Source organism: Orbicella franksi, chromosome 11 (genome assembly GCF_964199315.1).
Source record: "Orbicella franksi chromosome 11, jaOrbFran1.1, whole genome shotgun sequence".
NCBI lineage: Eukaryota > Metazoa > Cnidaria > Anthozoa > Scleractinia > Merulinidae > Orbicella > Orbicella franksi.
This window is the reverse complement of record NC_138155.1, coordinates 1,486,405-1,502,449: the sequence shown is the minus strand read 5'-3', so window position 1 is coordinate 1,502,449 and position 16,045 is coordinate 1,486,405. Positions and strand designations below refer to the sequence as shown.

Here is a 16,045-nt window from a genome sequence, read left to right as displayed (position 1 = left end):
CTTCCTTGCCCAATTTTGAGCGCACTTACTTGCACAAACTGGGATCATTTCTGTTAGCGCTGAAAATCTCTCGGAATCCTCTGGTACATTTGTGTCCCTCAGTGAAGAGTTTATCTGTGCATGGAATTAGCGCCCTTACTCTTGGGTCCAAAGATGAAATGTTCATGGGTTTATTTGAGCAGTACCACTGAGATGCCCCCAAGTACCTCTGGATCAGCAGCGTTATCTTGGCAAGCCGCTCTATTTGTGCCTCGTTGTAGTGTCCCTCAAGGCATTGCCGCGTCTTTTTCAAGTAACAAGTTGACATTCTGTCATAGGAAGTGCTGTAAGGCAAGTGGTGTTGGTTGTTAATAAATACTAAATGGCTACTCAAAACGTTTTCTGTGAAATACTGGTGAGTATTTCCGACAAAGAAGTTCGAATATCTGATTATTCGGTATACCAAATAATATTGAATATCAATTTATTTTGGAGAGCAGGGTTGATACAGTGGTGAAAGCGCTCTCCTCCCACCTATGTGGCCTGGGATTTGATTCCGGCCCGGTGTCAGATGTCGGTCGAGTTTGTTGTTGGTCCTCGTGTTGCTCCTAGGGTTTTTCTCCGGGTTCTCCGGTTTTCCTCCCTCTACAAAAACAACATTCCAGTTCGACCAGGATCGAGGACCCGCCTGAAAACCAGCTAGGACTGATGTGGCTTTCCCTCTTAATATTAAAGTGTATTATTTATATTTCTCATTATTAATGAAATTTGCGTAAGCATGCTATACAGCAGAAATCTTGCGAAACCATAACTTAAAAAAGAATGTTATGCACAACTGCTTGATGGATTTCACTGAAGAAATCCGAAAATTGTTTCAATATTGTTTGAGTATTTCCAAAGTCTGCTCAGTCAGGTCATGTCAACATTTCCGGGTACGTATCCGGAAAACTGCCTAAGGTGACTCTCCAAACAAATATTATCCTGTCCATACCCATCTCAGGTTAAAATTCACCCAAAAGTAAACAGAACTCGTGAGAGTAAAAGTCGACATAACAGTGGAATTGAACATTTTTGCAACATAATGACAAAGATGCATACTGGAAGATTGTTATCAATCAAAGACATGAATCGAAGTGAAATTTTACCTACCGACAATCCGCTTGCAGATCATTTGCCAAATCCGTGTAGAATCTCTTCTCGCAGATACCAACGGCTTGCGCTACAAAGTCCGTATACTTACAAGCACCAAAGTTCTCGGCCCAGGCTCTTGTAGCATTACCTATATTATGTAATTAGTAGAAATATATTGCTAGAGTTCTACCACGAATGCTGTTCTCTGATTGGCTACGCTACTCACTATCTATTCTATTGTACTGAAATAGTGAGTAGCCTAGCAGTGTGCAGTTGTCAAAAAAATGGCGGCTGCATCTTCGCGTTTTGTGAAGTGTCCGTGAAGAGGATTTAAAGAATCGCTGTTTTCCACTTATGAACAACTGGTAGATTTATACTAAAACAGCTAGGCTATTTGCTCTCGATTTCTGCGCGCGCAAAATCTAGCAATATACCTTAAGGATCCTCAGGAATATGTATGTTTCTCGTTTTCATTTTTGCGTGATTTGTACACTTTTTTGTTGAAAGAGTTTCAACTTTTGTCAACAAAGAAAAAAAAAATTTCAACATTTTCTTCTCTACGCAGCAAATGGAGTGAAATATTTACCACACTGCCATAATACGAAATTTGAAACTGAAGTTAGAAACTACCTTGGAAAAGTATAACATTACCCGTCGTTACTGAGTCATGGTTTGTTAACGATAACGTGTTTTTTTTTTCGTTTCCTAAATACAAATCTGCGAGCATACGAACTTTAAAATTGCATCTAAAAGCAGTTTAAAGCTCCAATTGTTACAAAGAAGTGTCTAATTAGTAAATGTTGATTTATAATAAAACTAAACTTGATGTTATCGTCAAGATGCAAAGATCGATTTCATGGTGGATTCTATTACAAGTCCCCCAACATAATTTACGCTTACGGAAATAACAATTTTGCTTAGTGACTCTAGCACCAAAGTTATGTTTCAGTTTAAGTTCAATAAAGAAGACCATTATAATCTTACCAGCCAAAATATACACAAGTAACGGTAAAATTGTGGCGAGCTTCATATCATGGACTTCATTCAAGGCACATCACTGTCAGAGTGTTAAATCAGAGTGATTTCCATCCTTTATATTTGCTCAGATTGACAAGCAGAAAAAAAAAATGTTTAGGCTTTACATTATTAATTTTCTTCTCTCTTTGGTAACGTGTTCAGTTGCAATTTACTGTAATGAATCAGTCCTTGGGCTGTGATTTTGTAAGAGATTTTTCATATATTAATTATATACATGGTCGTAATTATTTCTCTAACTTTGAACTGTAATTTTGTTGGTCACATTTTTTATCGTGATATGGACGTTAAAACATTTTCGTTAGGTTATGTTTAATGTTGTCTTTTCTGATCTATTGATAATTTTCCATGCGCGTGTATTCAATATACGGCTTAGGGAAGCCTTATACATCTCGAGGCGAAACAGTTAGCAGGAACGCATTTTCTCGGAACCCTCAGGCAAGTTAATTTTCCGTTGTTTTAAAACTCAAGCAAACGTGGCAGGTTGTTTTATACCTTTTCACTCACGAGCCTCGGAAAAATATTATAACCGTTTTTACTTTATTGTTTGGATTAAATTTTTGACTCTTTTTTAGCTTAAAGTACATTTAAAATTTAGTTGCAAATAAATGATTCAGAATTCAAATCCTAGGTGTTATTGTTGCGTTTTGCGATCGAAAAACCTAGTCTGCTACCGTACTAGAAAAATGTTTTCAATTCGATAGTAACTATTTAGACTGATACATTTGCAACCGTCAAATCTTTGAGCAAAGCAATCCTTCTATATATAATTTAAAACCTACCCGAGAGTTAAAAGTTTGCTTAAATTAGGATTATATAATTTCCAAAAATTAGCCAAGTTCAATTAGTAATATAAAGTTGTCTAAGAGTAAAACCAATATCAAATCAAAAGCCTCATAGACTAGTGATATCTGATGTTGTTGATTTCATGCAAAATAGAATTCATTTATACATGGAGCTATATCACAAAAGATCTTTGAGTTATACCTATTCCAAAAACCTCTTGCACTCAGAACCCGCCTCACTCTCAGGAAGGAGCCACCTTCCACGCATACATATCACAACCAAACCTCCGTTAATCACACGTCTATGCATTAAACATTCCCCTCAAGGCCACGAAATCGCGAATGTTTGCATAACATCTAACATTGTATCAGTTTGTGCACACTTTTTAATACTGATTCTAAACAGCCATGGCACTACATCAAGACATCAAGAGTAGGGGACCATGGTACACCAGTGTAATAGATAATGGTGCACTTAAATTACACCATATAACTTTCAACGGCTCTTGTCAATCATCTACATGGTTAGTTAAAAGCTAACCGGACCATCAAACAATAGGAGTTAGCTCGACTAAAAGATCTGTTTTTTTCAATCAGGTAATAAATATATAAAAGCACTATGCGTTTACACCAGTTGAGTTTTAGTGATAGCACTATTATCGCTTGGTCTGATGCAACATAATCCTTTCTGGATTACAAAAACCTAGAACGCTTTCCATTTGCGTGAAAAATCTGTATGAAATTTCCTACAATGGAACAGGACAAATTTTCGATGCACAATATGAGGCGGAATGAATGTATTTCATTTGACAACACTTGAAAAACTATTTCTGTGACGTAATGACTTTTGTTTCTCTTTCGCCAATCAGATTCCATGATAGAATGAAACTCGAATGCTCCTCGCAGCGAATACCTCGCGCAGTAGTTCTAGGGCTACTTGAGCTAAACTGTGGTTGACTTAAAATTCCTACGTCACAAAAATCGTTTCCTGGCTCGGGTTCGCAGATGTTATTTTCGGCGGAGACAAGCGACAGCCGGAAATACGTCTGCGTTCGCAGGCTACCTTCAAGTCAATGGAATAGATTTTGACAACAATCGCAAGGCATTATCGTCGCGGTGCAGGTCAAAATAGAGAACATTGCTCCGTTAGGTTTATTTATTAGAAGCAAATTATTATTTTTTCTCTGATTTTACTGGGTCATTGTTTTATATCGACAAGACACTCAATCTCACCCTTCCTCTCCTCGCCCAGGAGTAGACATGAGTAAAAGCAAACTTCTAGGGTAAATTGCGATAGAATAGCATCCGATCCAGAGAGGACTAGTAACACTGTTTGTTCCTTTAATTATGTTCTAAGGTTTACGTATATCAGTTTAAACTTTTGAAGAAGGAACCGATAATGAGTCTTCTTTATTCAACTAATAAAACACATTTCGAATAATATACGTTAATTAACTACTATACGATGATAAAAAAAATAATAACGACCATACTGACTGAACACAGCAATTCATTACAATCGCTACAAAATAAAAATTTGATCTTCGTTTGGTCAGACCCGTTCCGAATATTGTAGTTTTGCAACGCATAATTTAATAACCGAGAAAAAAAATATTTATCCAATTTTTTTCTGATCATCATGCATGAACAGGGACCAAGGTAAACATTTTGTATTTACTTTTAAAACAGATACAACTTCGGTGTTCACTTTCCAAGACACGTACAGCGAAAGCCAATATCACGCATAATATTTTTACTTCCAAGGTTTAAATTGTCAATCAGGCTCTTGAGGACAATAAAGAATGCCACTGACCAAGAGATATTTTTTTCATTTATTGGTTGAAAACATGTAAGAACTTACATCAGGAAAATGCGTAACAATGAACCATATGCGATTGGGAGCTGGATTATCGTGCAATAACGTGCACAATTTTAATGTCATTGCTGTAGTTAGATGAGCTACACATTCTTCTTATTGCAGTGCGAAAATCTCGCATTCGAATCGAATAAACAAATGAATTAATGGCTAGAGGAATTGCTATTGCAATGGCAAAATGTGCGATCCAGTAGGTCTCGATATCGTGTGACTTATTGATAAAAGCTTGCGCACACATAAACAGCACCGACAGGCACCAAATTGCAATGACAGCAACAATGGTTCGACGAGTGGTCACTACCAGTGGGTAGTGTAAAGGATGAATTACAGCGATATATTTCTCGACACTTATGCCTGCCAGGTTAAAGGTAGTTGTTATCACAGTGTGGATCCAGAGATAATGTTCCGCCACGTTCAAACGATGGCCGGCATCAGTGATGCTTTGACCAACGATCGCAGCGTATGTGTGAGTCATTACCAGTCCAATAGTTAGATCTGCGGCGGCCAACGAGCCAATGAACACGTAAGACGCCTCGCGAAGAGAAGGCGTCCGGAAGGTAGCCATTAGTACCAGAAGGTTGCCACAAACTGTTATGTGGCCAGATATGCTATTTAAACAGGTGCGAACTATCAGTGAGAAGGTTGGAAATTCCTCTGAACAGCTTAAGTTTCTCATTTTAAGTTCATACTCATTTACCTCTATCATTAAGTAAAGGGGAAGAAATCCAATGGACTAACGGCGACATAAAAAAGCAAAATATTCCATCAGGTTTGATATTCTAAGTCCTGACACTTTTATAAAAGCAAAAACGCTGAGTTTTGGCTTTAAATGCAACTCCCCTATCAATGTCATTTTAAGTTTTCATTGTTCCGGAATCCACTTAAAATGAACACTAATGGGTGATTAAACTGCTGACAACTGTTGTGTTTGATGATTGTCAGGTGAGCTCGCCTCTCTTTACCATAGTTAAGGATCGCACTTCATCGAGTATTGTAAAACTGAAGACATCTAGGTTACCATCAAGTTTATGGAAGTGCTATTGTAAAGATGCATATGGACTTCTCTCACGCTCTTTCTCACAACATGATCATCATTACGTTTTATTAATTAAAAATTAAATTTATAACTTATACTTTGATATTAAAAAAATATCAGGTTCCCTATACATGATATATGCAAAGAAAAAATTCGTTTACAGAGGGAGGTTGGAGTGTTACGACTACGGACGTGGTAATTTATTTCACCTCGTTATGTTAACAATGGTTGCTATCACAATTATTTTTATTTGCGGGTTGTATGGTTTCTTTGTCCTCTTATTATAACCTTTCAGTTCATTGAATGGCTTGGACACGTTTTCTTGACGGGTCAGAAAAAGTGACGCTTTCAAATAATTGTAGGGGTTCATTTTTTATCTAAAAAAACTTCTATTGTTTTTAGTTTCTATGTTATCTAGCGTGTGCAAATATAGGTATAACCAATAACAAAGCGAAATAGTGATCGAACTGGTTTGAAAAAAATTCTAATGGAAAACAAATTTAAACAATTGCATGTATAAATGAATACGGATACAATTAGGAAATGGTTGATCGAATCATCAAAGTGCTGGGAGCTGACCTGCGATGCACTTGTAATATTTCTTGCCCTGTCAAGAGAGAGCTGAACAAAGGATCACTCTGCCTGATGGGAAAAACGTAGCACTAGTTACCCTAGCGGGCTCTTTGAATAATTATGCGGAAACTAAATTAGAAATGTCTTAGCTCAATTGTGTGTACCTTTCCAACTACAACGAGGTTATTTCTAATTACATATTTTGACAGATCTTGACAATTTTCAAACAGTAAAAAACAACACTCCACCACTTAGTATAATCAAAGTTAGATTTTCATTTCCGGACAAAGGCCATAAGTGTGTAACTGACGTCTTAGAGATCGGTTTTCTATTGCTGCTGTTTAGAAAAAGAAAACTGATAATGGCGTCTGCAATAAGAAGATCTATCAAGACACTCCGTCTAGTCAATATATATGGTAAGATTTGTTGCTTTGTATTTCAGTCTTTAATCGTGTGGTTTCGGCTGATATAAATTAACCAAACCGTGACCAAAACTCAAGGCAAACTGCTGCTAAAAAATTGTGCTAAGGTCCAAAAAGGAAAAAAGGCAATAAATGCGTATTTCAATGCACTTTGTGGTAGGTATTAAACAACCAATGTAATATAGATCATTGCTCTTGTTAATTTTCGGATAGGAAGAGGAATAGCTGATTGTTTAGTGAGTCTTGTTCATGGGTGACTTCGGTTGGGAAATATATTGTGTTCATTCATTTTAAGGGTCAGTGGTGGTCGAATCTCTTTCACGAGCTCCTCCATGTAGCAATTCCTCCCCTGTTTATGTAAGGCTATAGAGAAGATTTCTTTAGTTGGTTTCTACAAATGTAACTTAGAATGCATGATTCCCAGATTTTGATTCCGATAATGGACACATTGAGGATATTATTTTCATATTAATTTTTTTCTTAATTTCAGAGACGGATTAATTAGTACTTTTTCCAAATGGCATTGTATCGTATCAGAGGCGTTTGGTTCTTCGTATGTTACGCAACGAGCTTAGCTCAAGGGTGCATAAGAACGGACTCTCAAAAAGATCACAGACTCGTGGGACACGTAATTTCAAGTGACAAAGAAAACAGCATTTGGAGCTGTTTTCAAACGTGCAAAACAAAACTCGATTGCCGAAGTTTAAATTACAACTTGGAGACGTCTATATGTGAGATCAGTAACAGGACTAAAAGCGAGAAACCGGACAAGTTTGTTCAACTGGAAGGGAGCGTATACGTAGACAATCCTTTTAGAGGTCAGTGAGAGATGGAGATATTTAATATATGATAATTTTTAAAGCCAATTTAAAGAACACGCCACAAAATTAAACACATCAGGCAAACAATATCACAGCACTTTGACATTCCCAAACCATGGTGAGTTGGTTAACTTCTGCAAAAATGCTCACTCCTGAGCGGTTTTTGTTGTCATTTTTATTAAATCCATGCAACCAAAGTTGATCTATTTGCGCACAATAAATTTGTTTGCTTTCATTCATTAAGTCAGACGATGCTGAAAAATAGATCTTTGAGCAAAGTGAAATTCCCTCTGAAATTGTTTGTTGATCTGATTACTTAGAATTAGTCTTTCATAACTACGCTTTATAGCCCGTGTAGGTATGGACAAAGACCTCCCTGGTTTGTCCTGCAAAGATATAAGTGACTCCAACAAGGATTCAGCAAGCGGTGTCTACTGGATTGATCCTACCGACTCCAACAATCCATTTACAGTATTCTGTGATATGACAACAGACGGAGGTTAGATAAATCACTTAATCGCTACTTTAATAAAACGCAAAGTAAAACGCAATTTTGATCCTTGCATACGACTGGCACGTTTGAAATTTGAATTGACCAATCAGGATTCAGAGGCGGGAAAAACTTTACTGTCCCGACGTCAAAGTTAGTTAACAGGAAAGGCGTTGAAATCAGACAACTTTTCTCACTGGAGATGACATTATATTCACGAAAAGGGATTTACAATTTCAAAAACCATATCAGATTGTAAAAAGATAAAAATATGAAACATTTTGTCTCTCCAAGCCTCTAATTTGGCGCCAAAAATGGGTCGCCAGCGTTCGGAAAGGCAACTCGCTCTTAGTTCGCCGAGTGTCGCTAGGTTGGATAATAGTTGTGTTATTTTGAACAGAACATCCTGTTCCTTGTCAAAGTAAACCCGGAATTCTCAAGTCAACAATTACTAGAGGCCAAAGCAACTTTAGCATTGTCTTCATTTTTGTTAGCTGCGAAAAAAGGGCTATTATTGTGTCGTTTCGGTAGAACAGCTCAGTTTTGACTGCCGCTCGTACTGCGAGTGCAGCCTCCGTATGCAAGGATGGACCAGTCCTAATGCATTACACTTAGTTTGTCCTCTCACGTTTTGATCCACTCACTTAGCTTTTGAACTAGCTCTTCTTTTGTTTCTCTCGTCTAATCTTATGCCATCATCTTTATTTTCATCATAATCATCATCATCGTCGTCATTATCATTATCACTTTTGTTTAAAATATACTGCATCACATTCATGACATAAAACGGATGTAATAGTTTTGTTATAACATGTTTAGTGCGATATCATGTCTATGTTATTGCGATTATGACTTGACTCGTTCATGGTAACAATCAATCAAAAGTTTAACCTGTTTTTATAGGTGGATGGACTCTGTTAGCACAAACTGTGGTTAAGAACTCTACGTCGTTTCCACCCATGATCAGAGCGAAAAACTTCAGAATGATCACAAACTACAGCAGTGGGGTCATACGTATTGACGTCCCTGCAATACTCCAATTGAAAAGACTCGTGAAGTTCACACAGATCCGTTACTTTTGCCGAAAAGAATCCACAGGGAGGACTTTCCATATAATGACCAAGAATGACCCAAATGGAGAGCGAGCCGTTCACTATCTCACGGAAGATCCTAGTATCCAGCCTAGAGCGTGTGGTTCCTTCGTAACACTCGCTGACGATAATTCATTCCTAGCCGCTAACTGTAATAAGTGGGGTAATAATAGGAATGGTAGCGGATGCGACAGGTGGGGTTCTTACAAAAACAAAGGAATTTTTCGAGTCTATAATGACCCGATATTCTGGGAGGGAAAATATCATATAAACCTGAAGACGTCAATCTTGGCCTGTGATGATTCATACAGCAAACCAGCTCCTCTGTCGCGTGGAGACAAATGGCAATTACTTGTTCGCTAATGAATTCCCAAAAGGCATAAGTAAGTGTTCCTTCTTTAATGTGAAACTACAGGAGAATTTCGTTCGCAGATTATAAAATTTATTTTGTTAGTGCAGAAGTCTTGCATACGTGTTTTTTTTTTCCAATTCACGTTGTTAATTAACAGAAAACTGTTTATAAACATAACATATTATTAAAAGGAAAGTTGGAAGTCTCTTATGGACTTATTACTGGCCAGCCTAGCGAGCATGTACATCAAAAGTAATTCTTCGGTCACATTTTCGTCCCAACAGCCTTGTGCGCACATGAAGACAAAAGATAGGGCGGAGATAATGATCGGATAATGATCTTGCCATCGTCCAACAAAACTCGGTTAGCAGACGTATTCGTGTAATGTCATTAGTACATCGTGTATCCTGTCCCACCAACTCGTGCTTTCCCTGACCCCCCCCCCCCTCCCTCCGCCGCCGTCTCCCCACCCACCACCCCTTTTTAGGCAGTGCCTTGTGCCGTTCAACCTCCCTGTCAACTCCACTCCCTAGACATTCCCATTTGTATATAGTTCCCAGAGCGCTGGGATTAACCTGCTGTTTATTCACAATTTGTATAACTTGGAGATCGTTTTTTCTTTGTTGTTGCTTTCCAAATTAAGACATTCTAACTTCAATGTTGAACAGTGGTGGTCAGTTTCATTATTGGCAGTCAGTCTTACTAGAACCCCTCCGAAGTTGTAATCTCTTTTAGATCGAAGAAAGTTTGCTTCCAAATGATTGTTTAAGTTTTAAGAATAAGCTAAAAGCTACTTTCAAAGCTGTTCCTAGACTGCGATTTGCTTCATGATACCTCACAGCTGTGAAGCTTTTTATTTGATTTATTGAAATGGTAAAGTACAAAAAGAGACAATACTAATGTATAAATTAATAGGCATTTTTGATGTAATTAACCGCACTCCCATTTGATTAATACATAGCGTTTTTCTATCACGTGTCCAGTTCAGGAAACGACTTTCAATGAATTGCTTGGTATTTATCTTTTACGTTCATGCGTAGCAGTCTAGTTTTTACTGTGAATAATTTCTGAAGTGTTCAGCGATAACAGCACTACATTGTTTGAAATCTATGTCGGTTGATCCTTCCACGAGACTGTTCCTCATCAGTGACTTCTGAAATTGTATAGAGACCCATCATCCGGCAAGTGTTACAGTCCGAATCCGCTTTCTCAAAGTGAACATGTCTGTCTTTAGGAGGGTCAAAGGAGCTGTACCTCCTCATCGTAACAACTGCATGTGATGTAAGAAGTTCCATGGACTCTCTATGACCTCTTTGCGCCGCGCGTTGTAGGGCAGTAAACTCAAACTTATCAGCTGATGTAACATCACTACCGTGCGTCAACAAAGCCTCGATCGCGTCCTTATGGTTGTTGTGAGCAGCTCTATGTAACGGTGTGTATCCCCAAAAATCTTTGGCATGTACATCTCCTCCGTTTGTTGCTAAAAGTTTGCATGTGTCCGCGTGGCCATTTTGGGCAGCGAGATGAAGAGCTGTGTGTCCTTTGTTCATTGCATCATTGATGGTGCTGCCATTGTCAATCAAAACACGACAAGTATCTACGAAGCCCCCGTACGCGCTGAGTATCAGTGAAGTCGCTTTCTCCTTATTCAACGCATTTAAATCACTTCCTTGCCGAATAAGATATTGTACGACCTCAGTGTGGCCATTCTGAGCAGCACGGTGCAAAGGTGTATCTCCCCATTGATCTTTAGTGTGAATGTTACTCCCTCCGTGCACTATCAGAGCTTGAACTGTGTCCCTGTGGCCAAATTTGGCAGCACAATGTAGGGCTGTAAGCCCTGTTTGGTCCGCTGTGTGTGAATTTGCGCCATGGGCCAGCAATAATTCAACAGTACTTGTATGTCCATTTTGTGCCGCTCGATGTAGAGCAGTGTTTGCCCATTTGTCTCTGTGGTGAATGTTGCTTCCTTGTAGAACCAAATATTCCACAACAGAAGTGTGACCATTTTCAGATGCTCTATGTAATGGAGAGTAGTTCCAGTAATCAAGAGCATGGAGATCAGCACCATCTCTCAGTAGTAATTCGATTGTTTCCATATGTCCGTTCTGTGAAGCTAAATGGAGCGACGTGTGACCGTTTTTATTGTAACCTTCATTGGGGACGCCGTCAATTGTCGAGCAAGCTGGTGAAGCTTTCACACTCGAGGACAACATTAAAACGTGTGTCCTGGCTTTAATATCACTTCCCTCTTGAAGAAGAAGTTGGGCAGTTTCTTTGTGCCCATTCTGTGCAGCCCTGTGTAGTGGAGTGAAACCTTGAAAATCAATGGCACGAACGTCACTTCCGCTTCTAATTAAAACTCTGGCGGTATCTGTATGTCCTCTTTCTGCAGCACGATGAAGCGGGGTGTATCCCCAAAGATCTTTCGCTTGTATTTCGCTGTCGTATAGTAACAAGATTCGCACAACGTTGACGTGACCATTACCAGCGCCTCGATGAAGCGGCGTAAAGTGCCATTTGTCAGTAGCAGAGACCGCAGACCCGTGATTGACAAGAAATGTCGTTGTGCTTGCATGACCATTTTCGGATGAGCGATGCAACGGCGTGTAACCCCAACTGTCTTTACAGTTCAGATCGCTTCCGCCTAACACCAAACATTCGACTGTTTCCAGGTGTCCATTTTTGGAAGCTCTGTGCAGTGCGGTGAGGCCCCATTTGTCTTTTGCAGATGCATCAGCGCCATTTTCGAACAGGAAATTAACAACTTGGGAATGACCTCTTTCGGATGCAAAATGCAGACAGGTAGTTCCAGTTGCCTGGTGACACAGATGTAAATCTGCACCAGCCTTAAGGAGATATTTGCAGCATTTCAGTTGGCCGTTATTTGAAGCAATCATCAGCGGTGTCAACTTTTTATTATTCCTCTCATTTGCCATACAACCTGCATGCAGGAGTAACTTGAGAGTTTCTTGTTGCCCATGCTGAGCTGCGCGATGCAATGGTGTGTTACCGCTTTTGTCCGCTGCATCAACATCGGCACCCTTATCGATGAGAAACTTGATGGACATGGTATTACCCTTAAGTGCGGCAAAATGGAGAGCTGTTTTCCCAGTGTGCTGCTTTGCATTACGTTTTGCACCATGGCTTACAAGCAAACTTCCGACTTGAACGTTATCATGATATGCTGCAATCATCAAAGACGTGATCCCATCCTTGGCCTGAGCATTTACTTTGGTCCCATGTTTTATGAGTTCCTTACCGACTTCAAGGCAGTTTGTCTGTGCTGCAAAATGTATCGGAGCAAAGTCATTGTTGTCTTTTGCATTGACGTCTGCTTGCTTGCTAAGAAGAGACTTTGCTATGTGAGCCTTTCCAGAGAAAACCGAATAATGCATCGGTGTGTATCCATACTGGTCTCTTGCCTCGAGATCACTCCCACTTTCCACTAATTCTTCAAACGTGTTTTGTTGTCCATTTAAAACTGCTAAATGCAGTGGTGAACATCCCTCGTTTGTCCTCGTCTCCAGATCACTTCCTCGCTTTAAAAGCTCCCGTACAGCGTTTGCACTACCATTAGATGCAGAATAATGCAAAGCTGTCTGACCCATGAGGCATTTCTGATTAACTCTCGCCCCTCTTTTAGCAAGAAGACGAATTGCGTTGTTATCGTCATTTACAGAGGCAAACATCAAAGGTGTCATTCCACTTTCACTGCTTGCGTTCACGTTTGCACCTAGATGAACCAAAGCACGAATGGTATCCGAATGGCCTGAGGAGCATGCCATCATTAGAGGTGTCCGCTGTCCGACTGAAACTGCATTTACATCACAGTCACTTTCAATCACCAGCCTTCGAACGGCGGGTGCATCACCCATCGCCGCTGCAACGTGGAGTGGTGTCAACGACCGAATCTCTTCCTGTTCTTCCTGTTGACATTGTCGAAGCTTGTTTATCTTTAATTTCTTCAGTTCCTTGATGACATCTTCTATAGAATCCAGTCTTCCAGCGTTTCTACTTGCGTTGTTATCGAACACTCTGTTCTCATTAGTCAAATAGCCATCAAGTAGATGAGCCAAGTTATCCTCGAATGGAAGAGAGAAATCACTTTCTGGAGTACTGAACCCCATTATAGAACTAAGGCTTGTTCCACGTCCACGAATATCCTGACGACTGTCAAAGTTATCCATCTCCTGTAGAAATAAATTTTCATTGCCAAGTTTTGAAAAATTGTGCTATTCATTCGTTCATGATGACTTTAAAGGCATGTGAAAGAAACAAACCGAGTGTAAACTAAGAAAAGGCGCAGCAAGCGCAAGGCATATCTACAAATTAACTTTCTTTTTGCAATATAAAAGCAATTAAAGTTTCCTTGTCGACGAAAGAAAATTAACATTCTTCGAAGCATAAGACAGACGTCATGTTTACTTTCTTGAACGGTTGCTTGCGCGCTTCACAATGAATTCATTGCTGGGTGACTTATTGTTTAACTGTCATGCAACTGAATAATATCTAGAAAGTTCATGCTGATTCTCACGATAAGATTTGCAGGGCCCGCGTGCAGATGTTCTCATACAATTGTTTTGCATCGTTGGCAAAAGAAACTGAATTTCTAGCGTTAAAGGCGAATTAAAAAATGTTTGAGAGAAGAAATATTGGGGACGCGAAAAGTTCCTTATTCTTATATAAGCAGCAGTCAGTATTTGCAAGAAAAACTTGGCGCCATGCTATCAAGTACTCTGGCTGCCGACTCGATAAAATCAAATTCACTGTCTCCCCGACTGACTCTTGTGTGAACTTTCTTTATACCACATCACATCCACTTGATCAATTAGCACTGCTGTAGCTATAATTTCCTTAAATGACAGAAACTTAGACTCGTGACATCGCGTTAGAACTTCACTTTTGCCCTATGCTTAATTCAATCGATTATCTAATACTCTTCAGGCAGCAACAACCCAACAATACAAGTCATTTCATTGTGATAGTTACCTTACTGTCTGTACAAATATTCTCCTATTTTCCTCGCTTATTCAAGTTCGTCTTCTTCTCCGAATTTCGGTTGACCGTTGTGCTTACAAAGTTTGAAATTTTACTCTCGAGGCATAAACAGTTAAATGTTCAACGCCTAGAGGTAGAATGCAGATATAGCTGCCATCCTCTTCGGATGTGATTGGTGAAAAAAGGCACCCTTGTTTTCTGAGCCAAATACAAATTGTTTCTCGTTTGGAATACGTACTGTTTTGTCAAGATGAGAAACACAATTTCACCTGATGGCATGTGATGAGTAAACGGGTTAAGCATTGTTTACGGATTGACCACTAGACCGGGACCAGAACTCAATATCGCGCACAATCATTATTCAGTCACGTTAAACTCAAAGTTGTCACTTCTTTGTTCTTGGTCATTATTCAAAATAAAGTGCTCTGAGAAAATTAAAATTAATATAAACTCGTGAAGGGGTCTCGGTATTTTACTGTCAAATAACGACTAAATAAAACAGAATTCTCCACAAGAACTAGATCAGATCATGCTCCATATTAACATATTGTTGCTTTCAAACCACTGTTTACTGACTTTGCTCCTTAGACTACATATCTCTATCAGTAACCTGTTAGCTATGACGTCAAATTCTAGCCCGTTTCCTTAGCTTCATGATGTGGGTTTTTATTGTTACAAGTGTTTCATTGTAGCTACTGCTTCCCGCGATTTTGTTCCAGGCGTTTCTAATGTGCTGGTTAGCTCTGGATCGTATTTTTTCAACGCACACTTTAACTTAGACACAAATACATACACAAGCACAAATGAAAAGTGGTATCACAAATAAACTGAGAATCAACTACCCCATGATTGAATCTTTAACAGTTTTCATGAAAACTGAAGGCAAACTGTAAAGCAGACAGCCGTAGACAATTTTCCTCAACAGTTGAAAGAGACATCGCCTTAAATGTTATACCATGATATTCTTCGAAGCAACATAAACGCGGCAATCACAGTTTTTAGAGTGAATTTCCCCATTTTGAAACCAGGACTGAGAGGGTATAAAATTACATTTTCGTATAAACGTTGCGAAGTTATATTGACTAGGTAGTCAGTCGACAAGTTTTTGTCTGCACGCTTTAATAATTGAATCTTTCACATTTTGCATAATTCAAAATACTAATACCTCCAGAACTGAAAACTACAGCCAGCTTTGTCTACACGTGTCTACACTGCATCAATGGAGAAGTGAAAGGGTATGGCATCGACAGTAGTGATTTAAATTTCAAAGAAAAAGCAAGACTTACTATATTTTACATTCGCTAATGCATGACATGAAAAAAAAAAAAAACAAAATTACATAGGAAGGCTCAAAGCAGTCAGTTCCTGAAAACAGGTCCCTGAAAGCAGCACGATAGAATCTTTTAAGACTAAATCTACGACTCTTATTGGTAAGGATGGTGTTCATTTTAAG

The 16,045-nt window shown here is 39.1% G+C and overlaps 3 protein-coding genes across 4 annotated transcripts; 1 reads left to right on the top strand and 2 right to left on the bottom strand.

Annotated features, from left to right (window-relative positions):
- Positions 1-4,683: 4,683 nt before the first annotated feature.
- On the bottom strand, positions 4,684-5,692 carry LOC145502647 (beta-3 adrenergic receptor-like). Its single transcript, XM_081481990.1, has one exon. It carries the CDS (start codon positions 5,510-5,512, stop codon positions 4,838-4,840), a length of 675 nt encoding a protein of 224 aa, XP_081338116.1. The 5' UTR covers positions 5,513-5,692; the 3' UTR covers positions 4,684-4,837.
- A 998-nt stretch (positions 5,693-6,690) lies between these two features.
- Positions 6,691-10,049, top strand: LOC145502646 (uncharacterized). The gene is made up of 4 exons (XM_081481988.1): positions 6,691-6,831; positions 7,328-7,655; positions 8,008-8,157; positions 9,052-10,049. The coding sequence occupies exons 2-4, from the start codon at positions 7,355-7,357 to the stop codon at positions 9,600-9,602; spliced, it is 1,002 nt and encodes a 333-aa protein (XP_081338114.1). The 5' UTR covers positions 6,691-6,831; positions 7,328-7,354; the 3' UTR covers positions 9,603-10,049.
- A 3-nt stretch (positions 10,050-10,052) lies between these two features.
- Positions 10,053-15,290, bottom strand: LOC145502644 (uncharacterized). Of its 2 annotated transcripts, none has more exons than XM_081481985.1 (2): positions 14,584-15,290; positions 10,053-13,784 (listed from the first exon to the last, which is right to left on the bottom strand). In XM_081481985.1, exon 2 carries the CDS (start codon positions 13,779-13,781, stop codon positions 10,683-10,685), a length of 3,099 nt encoding a protein of 1,032 aa, XP_081338111.1. In that variant the 5' UTR covers positions 13,782-13,784; positions 14,584-15,290; the 3' UTR covers positions 10,053-10,682. The 2 variants fall into 2 exon arrangements, with proteins under 2 accessions (XP_081338111.1, XP_081338112.1); XM_081481986.1 differs by having other exon boundaries at positions 14,589-15,290.
- Between the last annotated feature and the right edge of the window lie 755 nt (positions 15,291-16,045).